This window comes from Corvus moneduloides, chromosome 6, assembly GCF_009650955.1.
Source record: "Corvus moneduloides isolate bCorMon1 chromosome 6, bCorMon1.pri, whole genome shotgun sequence".
Lineage (NCBI taxonomy): Eukaryota > Metazoa > Chordata > Aves > Passeriformes > Corvidae > Corvus > Corvus moneduloides.
In genome coordinates, this window is record NC_045481.1 from 34,197,773 (window position 1) to 34,219,946 (window position 22,174).

Genomic DNA, 22,174 nt, shown 5'->3' on the forward strand with positions numbered 1-22,174 from the left:
CAGACATGGCAGAGATGAAGGAGGGGGAAGTGCAGATCTTTCTTCACACAATTCTCAGAATAAACTTTCTTTACTCTCAACCATCATCAAAACTAGGTGCATTTTTGAGAGGTATTTTCTGAAGATGCAGTGGAAACAGACTACAGATTGAGAGAGGGACAAAAAGTAGAAATCCTCACTAAAAGCATCTCAAAAATCCTGGTAGGAATCTTCAAGTTGGCCTGAATGTACTCAGGATCATACCCTTGAGGAAAGAAGTCTCTGTCAGCATTTGTTAGCTGCTCACAATTTTAGATCTTCTCTGGCCTTCTCATTTCCTCCTTTGCTTTGCAAGACTGCTTTCATCCCACTCTTTTTTGCCGATGCCAGTTCCTGTTTCTAATGTCAGCAGTTCTCAATCTTCTCAGATAACCCTGTTGTTGTTTGTGCCTTGCTGCGTGAGGGAAACAACCCATGCTTTCTGTTCCCTCCTAAAAAGACACTGCTGCTCAAGCTCCAGCAAACCTAAGGCAGCCCCTGGTCTACTCAACTTCTGCCCAAATCCAGCACGTCAGACTGCAAAAACTAGCAATACCTCTGGTCTCAGTGTGGGGAAATAGCCAAGGTCAGTGTTAGAAATATGGATTCTTTATTCTCCATCAAACTGGCCTTTATTTTTTCTTTCTAGCCTTAGAATTATTCTTGTATTTTCTGAGGTATGTTGTCTCTGGGAGCCACTAAAAAGTAATGGATGGATTTGCAATAAAATATGTACCTCTCCGCCAAAGTGGTTTTAAATTAGTTAGAGTCAACTCTGAAATAATAGTGATGTCAGTCATTGAAAAACTCAAGACAAGTACTTTGTAGTAGTACTAAATATTAACAATAATCATTAGTGTTAGGCCTCTTAGCTGTCTTTGCAGATACTGCTAACTGTTCCATGTCATTCAATAAAAAGAAAGATTCTTCCTCTAAACACTTTATGTGCTGTAAAATTGCGTTGTATTTGACTCGAAGAACTAACCAATAACCTTTGTATCCTGTCTCTTATTCCTCCACCTTTGCATGGTGAAAGTTCCCCTTCCAAATTTCATTTGCCTCATGTATATTTATTTTAAATTCCTGAAATGGAAACAAATTTCTTTGCAACTTTCTTCTATACATAAAAAAAATGTAGTTAACTACTTGTAAAAGAAGCAGAGATTCCCATTTAAAATAATAATAATAATAATAATAATGATAATAATAATTTATTCTGGAGAGTGGCATCAAGAGTTAGACTGTGCCAATGGCACAGAGAACAGAAAATATTAATTTCAGAATATTGAAGAAGACCAAAATCTTCGCTTTTATGCTACTCTTCCGATGGCATCTTAGTATATTTTAAGAAGTGGTTAAGGATATTTTTAATCTTAATCTTCAATTTTTGTAAGTGGAGCAAAGAAATGTCTCCCCTAGTTCATTTTTTATTTCTTCTAGCCTAGTCTAAAACATCTTAGCATTGTACCTTTCACAGGTTCACCTGTAGCTTTTCAATGAGAGTGAAATGCCTGAAGTGCTTGCATGCAGAGCAGCAGGACCTGATGCCCTTCATTTCACAATAGCTTAGAAAAAGGCTTAAATGGCAATGGTGCAGATGCCTCCACCCAAGCCAGGGCTCAGAAGGGAGAGGTACAAGTGAGTATCAAACTGTTTGCTTTCCCTTTCCCTTGCTTTACTGTGGGATACCCACAAACATTTAATTAAAGCTATTGTATGCATGCTTAACTTGGACATATCTGTGGTTCCTTGAAACCGTTATACAGAAGCACCAAAGAAAATACAAGGGAGTTGCTGAAGGAAAATACAAATGAATTAGAAAAGCGTAGCAACCAGAGAATACATTTCCCATAATACAACAGTCAAAGGTCATGAGATCACAGATGCTCAGTTGCTCATGCATATCATCTATTCTCTCCACTTGCATGCTTGCTCCGGAGAGGGCAAAGATTTAATGAGGATGGGGCTAGCTTTAGCAGTTCTCACCCTTCCTCACACCCTACATCTCAAAGAGCACTGAAAGCCTCTTTGAAGTTGCAATAGACACACATTGAACTGTCCCAATGCACACATACAATCTGGAGTTTTCTCATCAGGTACAAAAATACAAGGTGACCGTTCTCTTCCGGCTGCCCTGGATGTGAACAAAGCTCTCGAATCAAAGACGTATTGAATTGAGGAGTGGAAAGAAGTTTCTCCATTGCATCTGTCTTTTCAACCTGCAGTAGCAGCCCTTCTCGGTCTCACGGTTCCTATTAGTCAGTTCATTTTTCCCAGCTCCTCAAGAAGAAATCCTGTTCAGACAAAACAGCACTCTATTTACAGGAAGCTTGGCAGGGTCAAAAAGTGACTGTAAAATTGATCTCTTGTTAAAACACATACAGTATTTGCTCTGATGTAGATACAGTTATGACTCAGCAATCTCTGATTTGCTATCAAGGCCTTGAAGGTGATTTCAGAGTCAGATTTGTTAAACTTGGTGACATTGTGTTATCACTTAGCAGAGCTAACTCAGTTGCTCCAAGTCCCACTTAATCTATGCAGCTCACTACCCACAGCTTCTGACCTACTTAGTCACTTCCTGTCTTTGATTTTAGTCTTAAGCCTCTTTTCTGTGTTGGCATGTGACTGCCATTTAATCTTAATCAAACTTCCTTGGACTTCCATTACTGTCAAGTACAGCTTCTCTCACCATAATATCCACCCTTCTGAGTGCAAGAAAACTGATTTACAGCCAACAGTCTGCAACTTCTCTTATTCTCTATGTTCATCTTTGCTTTGTTTTCCTTCCTGTATGAGTCACTTCTTCCCCCTCTCTGACACATGCTACACTTTGTTTCCCTTCATCTGTCAATGGCTGAGATGCTGCCCTGCACACCTTTACTGCAGAGATGTGGTGAGTATTACAGTGTGTGCCCAGCTACTGTGTGCAGATTCAGAAAAAGCTAAACACGAAGAAATTGAGTTGGCCACGGGCTGCTTCAGAAAGTCAGCTCGTTTAATATGCTTTTGCTTCTGACCAGAAATGATGACCTACTCAATTCCCTTATGCCTTGCTTAAGAGCTACTTATGCAAAACACAGTTGTTTAGTCTGTGCCTCCCCACCTAGCATCTCCCCTGCTACTTCAGGGCACTTGTTAACTGTACAGATGCTGAAAGGTGGGTACCAGCTTAGGACTTTCCCAGTTCTCACTGGTTCTTTATGCTGCAGTAATGGGCCTTTGAGATAGACTTCTTCAGTTAGTTTCCTTCCATGACCAGAATCTAATCTAAAGGTGTTAACCCAGTACCACAGTGACTTTTGCCTGCACAGGGACACTTCTGAACTGATGGGGTCTGTTGGTTTTGGAGATTCTTTCACCAGGGCAGAGAAGTCCAAAGATGTGGCCTGATGCTCTTTGTGGCCCGATGGTCTTTAAATGTCACATACAAAACATTTAGTAGCGATGTCATCTGCACGTAACACATAGGAGAAATTTGTTCAATCCCCTCTTGCATGTATGCTCTTTCCTGACTTTTTTCAATATACCCAGTTCTGCTATGCTCTCTTCCTCCTACTGCTGTGCTCATCAGCACTCATACACTTTCGGGTCTTGCTGTTATAAACATATGAGGTTATGTGACCCATCACTGAGTGCAGCCTTGTCCTCTTAGGAGGGAGAAAAAATACCATACATTTTGGAAGGACGAATTAGCTACAGGCCATTCTTATTAAGCCTCTCCTTCAACTTATCTCAAATTGTATTTTTGAACTGCAGTCACTATGCACTGTAAGTTGAAAACAACCACTTGAGCCCTTTCCAGCGAGGCTTTGATACTAGGCATGGAGGAGAGATAAGCAGCACATTGAAGTTGTGGTATCACTGTAACTGAGGGCAAGGAGTGAATGGCAACCTACCCTCCTTCTGGCACTGCCTGGCTCTGGATGAGGGGAGAGGAACGAACCGAGCAGCTTGGGTTCACACGCATGGTGAGAGCCAGCAGCCTCTCAGCTGATGACAGATTAGACTCAGGGCCTGGTTAGTGGGAAGACTGTGATTAGACTTCAGCAACATCTGTCTCTACCACTAAAGGAATCACTACTGCAGGATGCGATTTTCTCAGCAAACTGTAATTATACCAGGAACCTCATTCCTGCTGTTTTTCTCAACAACTTAAGTACAAAAAAAAAAAAAAAAAGTGAGTAAGGATGCAGGAAAGCTGAAACTGTGAAAGGGGCAGGAAAGAGGCACCTGTTTATTTTTGTTCAGCTCATTCCAATTATCTTCTCCCAGTTTCTTAGATTTGTATGGATCACAGACTGTTTTTTCCTGGAAGTCAGTGCCAAGGTTTAACTACCTGAAGCTGGCCTGCCGTCCACCTGAAGCTGATAGCACATATCCTCTCTGTCCACTTATGTCCCATGGCACCTCAGACAAGTGTGGCGGCACTTGCAGAAGGTGTCATACACAGCTTTCCTTGGCAGTGCCACCTACTTCCTCCCATGGGGGCAGCAGTATGGAGGGTTGGTCTCTGATCACAGCTGTTCTCAGGACATGCCCAGGAAGGTATGGCCTGGGCAGAAGTTTGGGATATGGGAGACTGCTCAGGGTGAGTTTAAACCTTACTCCCAAAGGCCCTGTCTAGACTAGGATTTAAGAGTTTGAACTTAAAAAGTGTTAGGTTGCATATAGTAACTCTCTGTTCTAAAAAACACAGAAAAAGCAGTAAAAGTTTGAACTCCCAATAACACCTGGTAAGTTTTGCCAAAATAACAATGTCAAAAAAAAGCAGGATTTCCTTGCAAGATTTCTCCGCCAGAAAAAACTTTTTGTTTGTGCAGTTGTAACTCCATAGAAGCCCATTTGCCTTTTGTGCTTTCTTTGCTCATAGTATAAGAAGAAACAGACTTTTTTTAACTTATATGTAGGAGAAGAGGAGAAATATCTAAGAGAGTTTGCCAACAGAACTTTACCATCCAATACTTAAGATGTAGACAAGGTAAAAATGATTCAAACTAATCTATGTACTTCTTTCTTAACTTTTCCTGGAGCATTAATGTGACTTCTAGTATACTTTGAAGGCAAGAGCGTCATGTCTATGTTAATCAATTTTATATCAACACCATAGTCACCTAGAAGAAAGCAGAATTATTCCTTACCAGCATGTCTGCCCTCCATCCCGCAGCACGCCTGGCAACACAGGCAGGGATGAGAGTGGTAGCAGGAACTTGACCCTTGGGTCTGAAAGCACTGGGAAGGCTGCACATTGGCAAGCAGATCCCAATCTCCAGAGCCAAGTCTCTGCAGACTGGTGACAATCTAGAGTAGTCTGGAATTGGCACAAATGGACAAGGAGGAGAGAGGAAAGATTGGAAGGAAAATGGAAAAAACGCCTCTTGCACATTTCACTTTCTTTTCCATCTGCTGGTGTGCTGTTGCTGTGAGCTATTAAAGAGCTACAGTGCTCTGTCCCAGAAGGGACTGTGTTCCAGTGGAGATGGAGAATGATCCCTACAGCTTAGTGCTTTGGGAGCCCCCTTGATTGGAAGGGGCCATAGCAGTAATGTTTCTCTGATTTACTATTCTACTAAATATACTTGGGAGTTCAGCACTTGGGGCAGTAGCCAGGGATGCTGTTCTGGCTCCTAAGACCTGAAACTCCTGGCAGGCAGTGGGTACTGCTGGGTACTTCTGACTCATTCTTGTCGAAGTAGGCAAGTCCCTCTTGTTTCTTGCCTTCCAAGCAACTCCCAACTCTCCTGAACTGTTTCCAAAATTCAAGGAGAGCAGATTACTAAAGCAAAAGGTGTTTGCAGACTTTGAGACTTTGTAGCTTGGGGAGATAAGGGTAAAGAGGGAGGACCAGGAGAAGGTGGAGTGGGCATACAGTGACTGCCAAGGCCTGAGCAGAAGAGCAGATTTTTGCATCCATTCACATGCTCAGCAATTTCCTGCGTTGTTCCTGCAATCAGCATGCTCCACCTGCTTTTACTTAACCATTTCCTGTTTACGGCTTCCAAAAACTTTCTGGTGAAATCACTAATCTGCCACAAGATGAGTCTTTATGGTCCCTTTTGGGCAGGTTTCACTCACTTTTTGTCTCTGTCTTCAGCACATAGATCTTTCAGACTGAGGCGCTTTGTGCTGTGTGTGCATGTCTGCATGCATGTGCATGCAGTCAGTAGTTACGTCAGGAAACTATATGTTTGCTCATTAGTTCTTTGTCTTAACATATGCCCCTTTTTTTCCTTCTAATGTTTGCTGGATTTTACAAATTTGAGCAAAAAAACAAACAGTAGCACTGAGGGCTGGTTTCTCTTTCTGTAGAACAGAAGGCTCCAGATATTTAGAGGAAGGACTTTCCCATCACTTTGAAGCATCTAAGTGCTCTCTCATCAATGAGGAATTGTTCTCTGCATAGCTTGCCTAAGCTTCAAATTATTTTCTAGATTTGAAAACAGTGAGGCAATTTCTTGTAGTCTGCTGTTCAGTTTCTCAGATGTGAAAGGCAAGGTGTGAGGAGCAGGAAGGGTGAACCAAAGAAAAATAAATCCCTTTCTTACAGTGTAGATGGCACCCACAAGTTCCCATCGCACACTTAGTCATGTCTTGTAGAAATCACTAGAAATGCCTGCACGCTTCAAATCTACTCTCCTTAACTATACTACAGATAACACTACAGCCACCACTAAAATAAAATTTATTTGTCACTGCTTTTTCTGTTTGTTTACTCTTTTTATTTCTCTTCTGAAGCAGTGAAAATAGATTCTTAAGTTTCCTTTCTGGTTCTCATGCTCTTGCACAGTGCTGCAATGTTTGGGTTGCGGTGAGCACTGCAGGGGAATGTTCTCTTCTTAAAATAAATCATGGAAACATTTCTTTTGGAATCAGGGCTTGTAGAAGTTTACTTTTTTAAAAAAAGAATGTCAGGCCAACTTTGGCCTGGCATCATATCCCTTTAGAGGGAACAGACTTCTGATGCATGTCAGTGTATATATACTACCGTGTATATATGTAAAAAAATATATATACATAGATATACATGCACACACACCAGTATATGTGCCAGTTATACTGGTATAACTGAGCACTGAAGTTAAGAACACTGGACATGTTGGTCCTGTCAGACAGATACGCAAATTCCTTAACTATCTCTGCTGCAAGTTAGTCTAAGTCAGGATGCTTACTCTGGCAGCTTAGGTGTAGAAGGAGTCAATCTGTAGCATGCACCAGCACTGCTGCTGAGCTGTTTCACACACTTTGGAAATGAAGTTAATGGGCTCACACTCTCACACGCTTCTGAATATTTTAACAAGAACACTAAACCCCTACTCCCTGTTTTAACTGTAATATAAACATGCAGCAGTATCACTTCTGTATGGGTTAGGAGGGATGGTCTGGGCATCTCTGATGTCCAGGCAGCTGTCTGCTGTAGGCATACCACAACCCCACTTAGATCAGAGTTTGCTGAAGTATCCTTCAAGCTGTTTGTGAGCAGCTTTTGAACTCTCATCAGGAAAAGGAAGCAGTTGTTTTCTGCACAGAAGTCTCTTTCAGATTGGCCCAAGTATGTAAAATGGTTACTTTGGTTCCCATCCAGCACAATTCATTCAATATTTTGTGTCAGGGTGCTTGTCATCAGTGGCATTTCCCAGGGTGAGTCACACCTACCCAAGCAATGATCTGAGAGAGCCCTCAAATCTTTCTCATTTTCATTTTACAGGGTACAGCCATGGTAAGTTCATTACCATATTGGACCACATAGCACTTCATAGAGCAGGTCCTTTTCTTCTAACCAGATTTCAGCCCAAGAGGCAACTACTTCCAAAAGAGATTCTCTAGTTCTGTATCCATCTTTGTTTTCCAAATGTTCCTTTCACCACACTGCTTTCTGGTTACATTGTAAATTTGGGTGCACTCAAAATATTTTTGCCTTCCTCCTCCACTCCAAAATTGAAGGAAAGCTGAAATATATGAAAACGAAGTGAGAACTGAGACCCTCAAGGAAAATGGCAGGAGGTGTAGAGGACCACGCAAGACTCTTTCCAGGAAATGGGCAGAAGGTTCATCCCATGAGTCACTGAAGCCTTAGATGACTAAATTCTTGAAGAATAAACTGTCAGGAACATGATACTGGTCAGGACAGTTGCAGAGGGAGACGAAACCTTCTTAAATAGCTGTTGTTTGGTTTTTTGTTCGGGATTCATTCCTGAGGAAATTGCTGTGTCTCTGGCCAGAAATGGGGGCAGTGTGCAGGCAGTGCCAGCCCTCCTCGGCAGAGGCAGCAGGCAAGGCATGCTGGGGTGCACATCCCGCTGCTCCTGGCACCAGCTCTCCTGCCCGAGGAGCTGAGAGGGGATCAGGAGCACTCCACGGCTGTCCTGCCCAAGTGAACAGGGTAAAAGAGGATCACTAGTGCTCAGATGCCAACTGAATCAATACACGTTATGTTTTTGTGTACCAGCAGGTATGAGACCAAGAGGAAATGAAGGTATTCAAACTCTAATTCCAGCTTCTTTTAAAAAGTTTTCTTGCTCTACCCTCTCCAACCAGTTAACAAAGTTCTATCAATAAAACTGACCCAAAGCTCTGATTTGGATTTCAGAGATGATCTTAATATTTTAAGCCAGTAAAAGCAGAAGCAGTCAGATGCCCTCCACAGCTACCTCCAGAGGAGCTGAACCAGCATTAACAGCACTGGGAAATGATTGCAGTATCATCTTCAGTGTGGAGAAACCCGAATGTTCCAGCACGCTGCTGCCAGTTCCCATTTTGATGAGTTTGACCCAAGCATTTAACATTTCAACGTTAGTTCTGTGTCTCATACTGCCATTTATGTAATGATTGCTCATTTGGTTCCCATTAAAATAATGGTATTTCTTCTGCAAACCACTGCTTGTAAAAATCAAGCCACCCACATCAATCAAGTCTCTTTAGATGGTAATAAAGGAAATAAATAGTGGGATACACACTGTAATTCTCAGAGAATGGGGGGGCCTTTCTTTCCACTCTTCAACATACAAAGTTCAGACATCAGAATTAGGAATGTGAAAGATCTGTTAAGGGTTGATTAATCCATCTCCTGCAAATACACAGTGTAGCTACTCCCCAGCAGATGTTCCTCAGGTACTATATTGATAAAAGAGTCTACAGCTCTCCATAGTCAGAGCATCAAGAATCCTCTTAAAATTGGAGAAATGGAAGGTGTAGTTCTCTGAGGTCATCCCAGTGCCACTATACTTTGAGACAGTGTAGAATGATTCCTTGTATTGTATATAACCAGCACTTTGAGGAATTCAGTTTCAAATGTCTCAAACAATAGGGGTTTCACCGCTTCCTGTGGGAGCCTGCTCTGCAGCCTAACTCGTTTCACCATCTGGAGCGTTTTCCTGAGTGTCTGCTCACTTTAAACTTTCTTTTAATTGTGTACCCACTATTTCTTCTTAAAGGTAACTTGCCAAAAGCTTCTGCTGTGTGAAATTCACGTTATGTTGTGCTTTTCTATTTTTTATGAGGATTGAGAAAACCCTGAAAGATTGATGACTTCTTGTTTTTACTTTTTCTTCCTCAGAAATAATAATAAGTAATTAATAATGTATTTCTGCTTTTTTAGCCATTCATCTCAGCAATTTACAAGGAAGGTCAACATTGTTGTTTTTTTCCCATCTTTTTACAGATGGGAAAAACTGAAGCACAGGGCAGGAAACAACTTGCCCGAGATCATTCAATGAGCCCATGGCAAGACTTGGATTTTTAAGCAGGTCTCCACAGTACTGCCCTACTTTTTTCTTACTCTTTTATTTTTTTGGCCCAGTCTAGTTCCCTTTGGCTTTGTTGGAGTACCTAGGAAGGACAAACTTTCCATGAACTTTATTCAGAATTGTAACATTGTAACTGAAAGGTCAGCTTGTTGAATATTTAACAGTTACTATCTTTCCAGTGTGTTGGTCAAGCATCCTAATTAAGTAGTGATAAATAAAACCAACAAAGCATTTTAACAGACTAATTCAGTCCCTAGGGCCTCCGAGCTGAATTTCCTTCAGCTAGTCTGTGTTTTCCCAGTTGTGGATTATGCAGATTGAACACAGTATATATCAAGCACACTCTTATCAGCACACTGCAGGGAGATTTCCTTCCTCCTCAGTACCACCGTGCTTACTTCACCTGTTGTATTTCCCTTAGCTTAGTGGTTTTCAGTAAATGTGTTTCTCAGAATCTGGATAGTTGCTAAATTATAAATCTTTCAGTTTGAGATAATAATACCACAATGTGTACAGCATGATACACTGGGTAGGGAGCCATAGCATCCGAGCTCTGAGCAGGCTTACCTGGGTGTCAAAGCAGTGCGGCCTGAGCAGCACAGAGCTCTCTGCAGGCTGCTAAGAGATAGCGGGTTTCTCCTACTTGCTTTGAAGCTTCTACCTGTCCAGCCTGTCATTTCGGTGAGTATCTTTAGTGGGACTGGATACACCTGAGCACATGGTAAGATGAGTGTTATTCCTCACCTCCACATGGGGAGGTGAGGGCAGCCAAATCTGTATGCTTGCAGTCTGGTGTGCAGGGGCCTCGTAACTGCCCCACACTCTGGAGACTGAACTGGCAGTGCTCATCACATATGAGGTGCATCACTCTCTGTGGATTGAGAACTGAGAAATCAGGGTTCTGGGTAGGCCATAGTTATAGCTGAGGGGTAGCACACAGATCCTCCTAGATGCTGACCATTGTCAAAGTATGCCAGCAAGCGAAGTCTGTAATGTTATTCCCCTACTGCTCCTTCAGGCCTCCTTCATTCCAGGTATCATTGCACAAACGTCTGAGGATTTACCAAAAGCTACAGGGGTGCTGTAGGTCACTGAGCACGTTATCTCTGCTTTCAAACTGAGTTTGAGAAACTACCAGCAGTGTCAAGCCTATGTCTCCTGGCTATGTGAATAGAGGAAGCCAAGAAGCAACAATGATTACATAAAGCAGGGAAATCCCCCTCAAATTTCTCCCAGACTACCTCAAACTGAAGCTGATTTGCATGCATACAGTACGAATAACTTTGCAATGGCTTCTAGCCCCGTGAAAGGGTTACATGTCCTTACTTATAATCATATAATCAGGCCAGTTCTCTGAGTTGAATCACTCAGAGAAGATAACAAAAGATCGAATCAGAGCCTGTGTAGAAATCTAAGCAGTTTTATGTAGCGTGTCAGCCTGCTTCAGGTGCAGATACAACTGGGTATTGCTATTCCACACAAAATGAATGGGAACTGTTCAGTACCTATTAGTAACTAGCAGTTATTCTAGAAGAACACTGCAGAAAAAAAACTTATTTTATGTTTTATAATTTGTGGTTATGGATGGGTGGTATCACACATAGCTTCCTATACAAACCCTGTTTGGTAGAAAATGGACCCTACTGAGAACTAGAAAAAAAGCTGTGGTATTCTTGTAGTTAAAAACTACGGTCATCCACTTTATAAAACCTGAGATTCATTTGGCCTGGAATTCCTGAGTAATGCTGTTCAAAAAGCAGTGGTGTTAAACAGACTTCCGAGATTACTGTGATTTGTTTTAAACATCATGGTTTAACAGAAACAAACAAGTAAGTAAAAAGAGATGGCATATTGAAAATGCACATTTACTGGGTTATCTCAAGCTCAAAAATGTAGTTAGCTAATATGACGCTACAAAACTATTTTTTATTATGTTTTATGCACTAAGAATGACAATGTTCATAAGCCTAGTACATCATGACTATGGAATGCCTAGATTCTTCTTGAAGACAGGTGGTATTTTCTGTTTCCTTGCTTAGAGAGTGGGGCTTGGGGATTTGCTTGTTTGTTTGTTTTAATAGGATAAGAATATTTAATAGGATAAGACTTTTTAGAGGCTCACTACGAGCTGTTTCTTTGGAAAGAATTTGCTCACTTACTCTTTCCTATCTTTTTACTGAAATAGGTTCTCAGATACATTTCCTGTCAGCCCTCTCCCAAAGCTAGACGGAGTATGGACAACTTCACTTATTCTCTCCCAGTAAATTCACAGGACTTCCTGTACCTTTTTTGGGTTGTCAAGCCAGTGCTGTATTAACCTTAAGTACAGTTGGGTAATGGTGTAGATGCCTTGCAGTAAATACCAAAGCTGTTTCAAACAGTCTTAGATGTGCTTTTGTCATTGTAGCATATTTCCCTTGAGGAATATGGGAAATTAGCATTATCATCATTGTCAGTATGGTTATACCAGGACAGCTGTATGAGCAACTCTTTTCTAGTGTAGTTGCTTTTCATATAGTTAACAAACAGGGCTAAAGAGGAAGAGGGAAACTGAGACACAGCTTATTTTGACGACCTGTGTAATAAGCCTTGTGTTTCTTCTACAATATCACCTCTGTTAATATTAATCATAGCTTGTTACTGTGAAATATCCTGCCTTTCATTTTCCTCCTTTCACCTTTATTGACTTTCTTCAAAGCTTTGGTACAGCACAGTAGGAATCAGCCCAGGTATGAGCTAGGTGTTCTGCAGAGTCCTTCAGGCACCTGAGGGCTCTCTGTGCTATGATGGAGCTTGTCTTATTGGGTCAGCTGGAGAAACTGGAAAATAAATATGTATTTGAATAGGCCTGGGATGCCTTGCAACACAGTTAATAGCAGCAAACCTGAGGACGTGACATGATCTGACTGATAATTAGTACCTTGGATATTTTGGTCCTGGTAACTGTGTGTGTTTCTTCAGCTTGCGTTCATCAGCTTGCAGGTTGCTCAGGAAGGCTTTCATTTTGGTTTGAAATATTTCTTCTCACAAACAACAGTCTGTTTTCTACATAAAATGTCTAATCACAGTCATATACTATCCTTCATTTACACAGAGAGCTTCATCCAAAGCACTTTACAGCCTAGCATTCACATAGTACTAAGATTAGAAGAGGAGCATCTTATACTGGTTGGGAAACAGGCTCTGATCTCAGCCTAGATATTAATAAAGCGTATAGAGTGTAGCCATATTTTCTCTGAATCCAAGGTAATTTGCTATTAGTTAGAAAATATGTTGCTGTAAGTGTGCACTGTTTAACTCTAGAAAGTGTATTTGAACTGTAGAGCATGAACTGTAGTAGACAATGTCCGTCTTCTTGTACATCCCATTCTCTGTTCATAAGTACTAGCTACGAAAAATCAGTTTTATTGGAAAATTAGGGTGGTGCAAAGTACCTTAGCAAGTATAGTATCCTCAGCAAGTATATGATGGCCTCTGGAGAGCTCTGGCAAAGAATGGTAGAGGGGCCTGTTCTAGTCTAAAGTTTGGCTCTAGACCACATCAGAAAATTTGCCAGCCAGAATTAGAAGGAGAGTCTAGACACTGGTAACTAGAAGGACAACCAGACAGGCAGAAAAAAGAGGATTATTACATGCACATCAATCCATTTTCAGCAAATCTGTGAAATTAGTTCGTAATGAACTTACTACCTTGATTTGTTTTGTTTATTAAATGGGTTTCCAAGTGGTTGTTTGCTGGACAAAATGGCAACTTTGCAATCTCATTTAGAAATATTGTGATTGAGATGTTTCTGTTGTGTGTTTCAGACCAAAAGGATCATACAGATGTAACTTGGGAAGGAACCAATCCTGCCCTGCAGCCCATACGAGTGAGGAGCACTGCCTTGAATGATACTTTACATGATGCTGCTTTGCCCAGCATTACTGGTGAGACTTCAAGCAATACGTCACATCTATAGAAAGGACAAATGAAACCTCCCCAAAGACTTGAATGAATGATGACGTTGGTTTTCAAAAATCTATTGAAGCAGAGAGTGAGCATTCTTCTTCTTTTGTCTCTTCAAAGATTAAAACCAAGTGCTGTTCTTTGTATGTGTGGGGCGATATTTAACTCTGAACTTATGAAAAACCTGTATTTTGTTTAGGTTAATTGGAGTTACTTAATAATAAAAGCCTCTGAACAACATACATGCTACTGAAGAAGCATAGGGCACATGTGCCTTCCTAATTCACCTCACCACCTCAGCAGTTTGCAGGAACCAATGGCCAAGCACAGCAATATTCACAGCCTATAACACAGTGAAATGTTCACTTCTCTTTTTTAAGAGAATTACAAGCCCACTCATTGGCTTGATTAAGAAGCAATAGTACAGTAAGCACTTATTCCTGCAACTCACTTGGAAATAATCAGAGATGATGTAAGAGTTGCAAATAGCTGGGCTCTGACTGTTCAGAATGTTAGGAGAAAAGGTAGCAATCCAAACGGTGGGAAGATCAATGTGTATTACAGCTGCTCAGCTTTCTCTGTCTTCAAAGCACTTTTGAAGTATTCACAACATGACTGCAAACCACAGAATTATTTACTCACCTTACAGACTTTGAGAATGTATGACTTGCTCAAGGCTGCCAAAAGCATCACTGGCTGTGCTGTGATCAGGATCTGGTTGTTCCCGGCTCTCAAGCCTACAGGAAAGCCACGGGTTCAGTTAGTGCCAGCTGCCGCTGCACGATCACCATTGGCCTGAGAGGCTGGTTCTGTCCTCTGCCATCACAGGGAAAGCCTCCCTCAGCACCCTCTTGAAAAGCAGAGTAACCTGTACAGAAATATGAGAGGTCTGGAGTACTGCCAAAGTGGCTGTAGGTAACCCAGCAATGAAGTCAGCTGCAGTGAGGCCACCTCGGGCAGACAGGCAGGCAGGTTGCCATCTGCTGTTTGCTAGGCAGCCTGGGGGTGAGGAGAGAGTTCCTGCGAGCACATGGCCCCTACTAAAAAGTACTACACACCCTTAACCGTGGCAGTGCAAGAGATGTGGAAGCTGATGTTGCATCACTCCCAGCCACCAGACGGGATGGCATGGAGAGGGCATCTCTGCAGCTATCTGCTTACAAGCCTGCTGACACAGCTTTAGGCTCTCCTTTAACAAGGAAGTTTCCATCACAACAAGGAAGCTACTGCATTTCAATAAGCTACTTCTAAAAGTAATACATTTCACCCTAGGGAAGAGCAATTTTCCAGCTTCAGTGTTACCAGTTTTGTGCTTTGAAGAGACCTTTGTAACATGTAATTTCAATTTTGTTTTAGCTAAGATTTGGATTTTCTTCTTGACAGTGCTGCACTACTGGCCACTCAAACCCTGCTGAACTTGCTTGCAGCCATTTTATCTGGGTATCTTGTAAATATTTGGTAGAGCACTCAGACAGAGAAGTGTTTTTTTGCTCTTACAGTCACATGCCTGGTTCCAGGACCTTTAAGAAGTACAAAAGACTGAAAGCAGGGAAAATTCCACCGAGATGCATTCAAGTCTCCAGGGAGCAACTGTACTCTGTTTAGACTAAGATTTCTCACTGCTGTCTCTCCCTGTTTTAAAAAACATGGAAGGATGGAGAGGGGAGCTGGAGGGTTTCATTACTATAAACACCAGAATGCAGGTACTGTTTTCACTCATTTCTCTCATATTGCAGAGCCATTTGCAGTTGGAGAGGGAGATAAGCTTTTCAATGCTCTCTGCACTACCCGGGAAATTTCCATCAAGTTCTAAAATGTTTTACAAACATTCCATTCTTCTCATGCCCATGAAGCAAGTACAGTTTAAAGACAGGGCTAATGAGACTAAAATAGTTGTGCTTTGCTGAAGTCACATGGGCAGCATGGTAAGAGGACTTGGGTCTTTGAGTCCCAGCTTTCTATCTTACACCATAGACAGCACACATTCTCTCCCTTTCCAAGGCTTGCTGTATTTGTCTTCCTAGGATGTGGTGAAAACATGCTGGCATCACACCTTGAGACAACCTTGGGTTTTCCCCCTTGCTCACAACTGCTGTCCCATGGAATTAAGATATTGAAAAGATCAAAGAGGAATGTGAGGTGGGGAAAAAAGATCAAATCACTGCTCTGTCTGCCTTGGGCATGTTCTGCCTCCACTGCTGCCAGTGGAGTTGGTGTTCTGTTGGGAGCAACCTCAAACATTTTTGTATGTACTTCCATATAACATTCAGGCAGAACTGTGGTAAAAATGCCATAATCAACAAGAGACCTTGGCTGACAAGAAAATTGGACAGATGAGCCAATAAGTACTCCTGTATTGAATATATGTAATTTCATTATCCTTCTGTATGTGACCTGCATTTCTTACTGCTTCTTACTATTAGCATCCTGTAACTACAGCTGCAGCCATCTTTCACCTCTTCAGAACAGATGGATAATCCATCAGCCAGTTCTTCTCCAGTGGTATGAGTGAGATTTTTACCAGGGGCATTAATGGTCAGTTGAAAAGGGTTGTTCCCAACAGGGCCAAGCAAAAAGCAGTGTGCACATGAGTCATGAAGTGGAAAACAAGGAAACAAATCTATAGATTTAAAGTTCTAAAATTATTTTTCCCTTAGCTTCCCTTGTTCTCACTGATAGATAACCAAACATGCAAAGCTGGATGTATATTGACAGTGACCAGTGTAAGCAGGACTGAGAGCTTCTCGGACCCACTGTGCAAACAAACCTGAAGGTAGCTACCAAAACCAGATCAGCATGTACCAGCTACTCCAGCCCTTGTAGATGAGAGACATTGGGAGGAAAATCCATCCTCCTGTCACTCCTGTGACCTTATGATGTACCCCAGCACTAGAATCTTTGGCCTCTTAATGCTGTTACCTTTTGTGACAAGGCCCCAGCACTGGTCCTTGGGTAGGCTGCTTCTCTAGCACTCTTCCTGCAGAGGATCCAGACTCACTGTAAATGCTGTGCACAGTGCTCATTTCATTCCCTGCTGAAAGGCAGCCAGGCCTGAGGTGGAACATGGCAAGCGCTTCACCGCACCTGGCAACTCCACACAGCTGCTGAAAACAAGCGAGGAAGAAAGCAGGGTACAAATACAGGGGAATTTTCACATAGGCAGGATGTAATTAGCAGAGCTGGAATTTGGCCAGAACACTGGGGTTAGAACACTGGCTTGCAGGTAACACACTGGGATCTTTCATAATTCAAATGCTCAGGATCTCCCGTTTCCATTTTACCTGGAAGATGTCAGAGGACCGTTCCCTATTTAATGGTCATGGGCAGCTCTCAAACATCTGACACAAAGGAAGAAGTGTCTAAATGGTGCTGCACCTGCAGAGCTTCTGTGCCAGCAACTGCCCACCATGAACAACAGCTGAAAGAATCACATCCTGACAGGACTACGGCTGCATTGCTGTAAAACACACCTCCATGCCTTGGGGTTCACTTCACCCCTAACCCTCATTACTCAGTTTTAAGGCCCCAAATCCCTTCCAAACAGAAAGGGATGATGATAAAATTAGGGCAGCATCTTACACATAAAACACAAGAGAGAGAATATTACCATTAGGCACTGCTTCAATCTTATTCTCTGCCATTTGAAATAATACCAGATAGCTATTGGACAACAGAGAATTTAGATGAAGCACTTCCCCCAGTGTAGAGGAGTGAGCTTTTCCAACTGGCCTTGCTGGTAATACATAGAGTGTGAAGAGCTTTTGCCGCCTCCTTCCTTCCAGCAGGGAAATCAGCAAAACATTTTTTTCCACTTCATGATCTCACTTTCTGTATAAGCAATTTTTCTGTTTACTACGAGGATGTTGAACGTCTACAAAAGGTCAGGGAAGTCATTAATAAACCTCACGTGTGTAAAGTCTGCACAGTGTTTCTACCATGATGTGGCCCACAGTCCGAAATATGAATAATTACAAACCTCTAACCCCTTGTCAGTCAGACCTGCAGACGTGTGCAGTTGAAGAGCTGACTTCCTCTGTGTGGTGCAGTGTGCACAAGCAAAACAAGAAGTGTTCCTGCTATCTGAAAAACCATAATCTCTGCATCAGTAAGTCATAAAAAAGGGACCCCTCCTCTGCCTCTGAGAGTTTACCGTGCCAGTCTTTGGTTTATTTTGGGGGGTGCAAAGGGGGGTGCTGTTTGTATGCCTAGGCTGCCATGCAAGCCCCCTCTTTGTCAAGTGGTGTTTAATAGAACCATGAACCAAACTGGACGAGAGCACCTCAGTCAGTGGGACAACAAACCTACAGACAGCCTCCAATGGCAAAATGCACTGGAGAGAGTAAAGAACGGGCAGCTGCAGGCCACAGGAAATCCAGCACTAATAAATAAAACGTCTTATATCCAGAAAGAGGAAATAAACAGCAGCAGCACAAACTGAGAGGACAGAAGAGAGGAACACAGCATAACTGTGGCATGGGAATCACTGAGTTACAGTGAGCTTATTTTTACAGAACTTTGTCCCTGTTTGTTATGTGTTCAGACTGCAAAATAAGTGGGGGAGTGGGGGAACTGCTCAAAGAGAGGGTCTCTATCAGAAGTTGTCAACAACCACTGTAATTAAGGAAGCAGCCAGAGCACACACAACCAGAGCTACTGCCAGACTGAAATGAAAGCATTTTTTGTTTTCTACCATGCCAAGTGAGGAGCTGCAGGGACACTGTTTCTAGATGGCCCTACTCCCATCATTCCAAAATTATACACTGTGGGGAAGCAGCAAGTTACTGTTCCTAAGTGTGCTTTCGAAGCCCGTGCCCGCACACCCCATCTGACTGCAGCCACCTGGGAAGGCCAGCCACAAGACAGGTGGGCCCCCAACCACCATGGTGATGATGGAGGTGGCACCAGCTGAGCTCTGCCCCCAGCCAATGGGCTGTTCTGGCACTGGTTGGTTCAGATTGCTGAAGCAGCAACACTGAATTTTCCCCCCTTGCCCTCAGCCATGGGTTGCACTACGGCCCCACAGCGTTGCCATTGCCAGTGGGAGCTGACACATTCAGAAGAGCCACACCCCACTTTCCTCCTGAGGGCAGCTGTGTTTAGGGGGCTCACTGGTGTCTTGGCAAGGACCTTCATTCATGGCACACCAACAGAGTGCTCTTCTTGCTGCTGACAGCACAGATGGCCTGTGCCCATGCAGTGGCAGGTGCTGGGGAGCAGCATGTGGGCTGGCAGAGCCAAGGGAGTTGGCACAGATCTTCTCAACTGTGGGACATGAGGCTTTCTCTGGTGGCTGTAGAAACTGGTGTGCAGGTTCAGCAAAGGAAAAGAAGTCATTCAGAAATTGCATGCATATTTATGGATTCATTCATTAAGTAGCATTTGCCTTTCATCCTCCCCCCCTGGGCTCTGTGTGCATTGCTGGCATTCCCTCCCAATCCTATATAATAATTCCCAGGTCTCCGCAAGCCACTGCCTGCCAACGGAGCCCACAGTCAATGGCCCGCCAGCCCGGTCACATGAAAAGTTACATGCAAAGGTTTAATGCTTTCTCCTGACCCCAGCCTGTGTTTCTGTGAATCCCCAGTGTTTTCCTAATCAGGTGCCAGGGAAGCTTTGCACTGAGCAGGGTGCTAAGAAGGTGGCTATTTAGCTGCAGCATTTCCAGAGTCTTTGAGCTCTCTCCTGAGCTGTAAGTACAAGCAGTGAAACCAGGTGAATGTCTGACAAGGCTGCCATTTAGACCTGAAGTTGCTTTCCAACCAAAGGCACATTGCAGTTCCCTCACTTGCTCTATCCCAACTGCTGCACTAACAGTTAATTGCTTCAGCAGGTATGGAAATCACTTATCAAAGCCTGTATACAAGGTACACAGCTATGGTCCAGTAGAATTTTAACCTTTGCTGGACATTGACAATATGTCTGTTACTAGGGAGTCAAAAAGAAAAGTCCTTCCATTACCTAAATACCGATGATGCAGGTGTTTAGTTCAACACACAACTTAGGAAAGTGGTAACTTTTGCGTTGCCCCTACTTACGACATCAGCAAAAACACATGCTTTTGGAGAATCTCAAATGGAAGTGATCTTTTATTAAATGTGGATGAAAAGTAGAAATACTCAAGGGCTGTTTCTGATATATCAGCAGTTACAGTCGTTTCCTGCTAGAGTTACGTGAGGGATGGTAGGTATCTCCTGCAGGAAGAGTTCTTGTTCTCCGTCTGATGTTTTCATGTAGGATTTCACACATGGTGGTGTATGATTCATGCTCAGCTTTTGGAAGCATGGGAAGCATGTCTGGTGGTCAGGGCCCAGTGTTCCTCCGAGTTTCATACAGACCACAGAAAGACGAGCCAGTTGCACCTTTGAGCCAAACAGCTGGATAATCAAACTGAGCATTTGATTTCAGTTTTGGTTCTTTTTTTTTGAAGGGGAAGGGTCCAGCTTGTTATGAACTCCAGCCTGTACTTATATTTTTGTGGGTTTAAGTGAAAAGACCAGGCAAAGTTTTAAGTTGCAGTCTGTTTATATTGTTCTGATTTAAGCTCTACCATTATCAATATAACTTTCAAAAACAAACAAAAAAAAGCCCGCAAATTGACAGTGTTTTTCAAATTCTCTGCTTTTCTCATGTATTCAAAAGTGTAAGCCTGTTCTGCTTGGCTGACTGGCTGTTTAATTATTGCTTTACATTATATTGCATTCTTTCATTCTTAACTGTAAGCCATCAAAATCATAAGATCTAGTTCTAGTCTCAGTTACACTCAAACATATCTACTGACAAGTGGTTTGTCTAACTTTGTAGTATATATGGCATTTAACAAACTTTGCTTAAACTGTATATTCCCAACCCAATCCAAAGAGGAGTTGAGAAATCCTGCTTCTCCCAGATGACAGCACGCCTGAATAATACAGGAATTACTTTTCTCACTCAAAAGCATTAGCAAAATGCTTGTGTAAATACTGGGGTTTCAACAGCTGGTGCTGTCTCTTTATTTAAAGGAAAAATTTATTTAACCCTTCAGGAGAGATTCAAGCTACCAGTGGCAATGGAGACAGGTCTGAGCACCCAAATGGTAATGTGTGTAGAAAAAAGTGTAAGTCGGTGATGTATGTGGGTGTAATCAGCTGGCATTGTCCACCCTGCCACATGACAGCCAAGGAGACCAGCAAGGAGAATTTTTCATTTCTGGAAAGTGCAATGAAATGGGGGAACACAGCGATCTCCAAATTGTCTTTCCTTCTATGAAGTATTGTCTTCAGGATACTGCTTGACACTCATTCAGTCAAATATTTTGACAATTTGAACAAATAAGCAGGAAATGGTTTTGATTTTTGGCCCCAGTGGGCCATTTGTGAAGAAGAATAAGTAGCGCAGCATGTGCCATGTCTCTTAAATACCCTTGTTTGCCAGAAACATATGCAGCATGTTTCCCAGGCTGTGGAAACAGTTATCATTTCCAGTCCACCAAGTCATCCTTCTCTCTCCACACACCATCCCCAGCCCTGCATCGGGCTGGGGTGAAAGGAAACATCACTCTGAATTACTCTGCTGTTACCTGTTCATGAGGAGAGGGTGCATGTGCACATAACACATAATTCTGTGCACGTTTCTAGAAGAGTTGTGTATGCAATCACTTCACAGTGGCACAAAAGAGGAGCAGCAAGCTGAGGTGGTGCATGCACAGGTACCTGAGAGCCAAACCTGCAGCTCTCTCCATGCTGCTCGGCAGAGCCAGGCCCATCTGTGCGAGCGTGCTGCCGCAGCATACCTCAGGAGCCCTGGGCCAGGGCGCTGTGCTTGGGGAGATGCCAGAGGAGCTTTTGTCTGTGCTTTCACTGTGGGTTTAAGTAGTTCGATTAGCATTTGGGTCAGAGCACATGGACCAGCCCAGGCTGGGGTGGGAGAAGTCACATTGTGAGGCCACACTTGAACGTGGCCACTTTACTGCACCGCCCCGGGTACAAAGCCTACTTGTGTGGGGCACGTCCCGTCGTGCGTCACGCTTTGGTTGTCAGTGGCAGTCATGGGTTGCTGGGGGGTGACACAATAACCTCTTTATGCTTAAAAGAATAGTGGGGGTTATTGCAGGAGACCATTGGAAACAGAGCAGCAAAGAAGTGGTTCGGCTTTTGTCTGTCCCTCAAGGTAAGGTGCCCAGGCAGTCACTGAGCTGCCTCTGTGCTGGAAGGAGCGTGAGCAAAGCAGCATCGAGAGTTACTGCAGGACTTTGGGTATCTGGATGGGAGAGGACTTAAAGAAACACCCAAGGAAGACCCCATGATATCTCTGTGGTAAAAACATGATAAAACTGCTTATTTAGGGTAGAGTTTTGCAGCAGCTCATTCTGAAGTCTGGGCTGCCACAGCCTTGTCGCCCCCACTGCCTTCAACACAAGAGCAGCCACACAGGGAATCAGCTCAAAGAGCTGATCTGTCTGGAAAGTAAACTGTGTTTTTTAATTACAAATA

General features: G+C 42.9%; 1 protein-coding gene across 3 annotated transcripts in view; it reads left to right on the forward strand.

The window, feature by feature from the left end:
* Window positions 1-17,625, forward strand: part of RAD51B (RAD51 paralog B) — a 424,424-nt gene extending 406,799 nt beyond the window's left edge. For 2 of the 3 annotated variants that reach the window (XM_032110706.1, XM_032110707.1), the window contains exon 11: window positions 13,568-17,625. In XM_032110706.1, the coding sequence (XP_031966597.1) occupies window positions 13,568-13,719 (152 nt within the window). In that variant the 3' untranslated portion in view covers window positions 13,720-17,625. The remainder of the gene's footprint in view (window positions 1-13,567) is intronic. The other variant, XR_004240589.1, reaches the window with a different exon arrangement.
* Window positions 17,626-22,174: the final 4,549 nt, after the last annotated feature.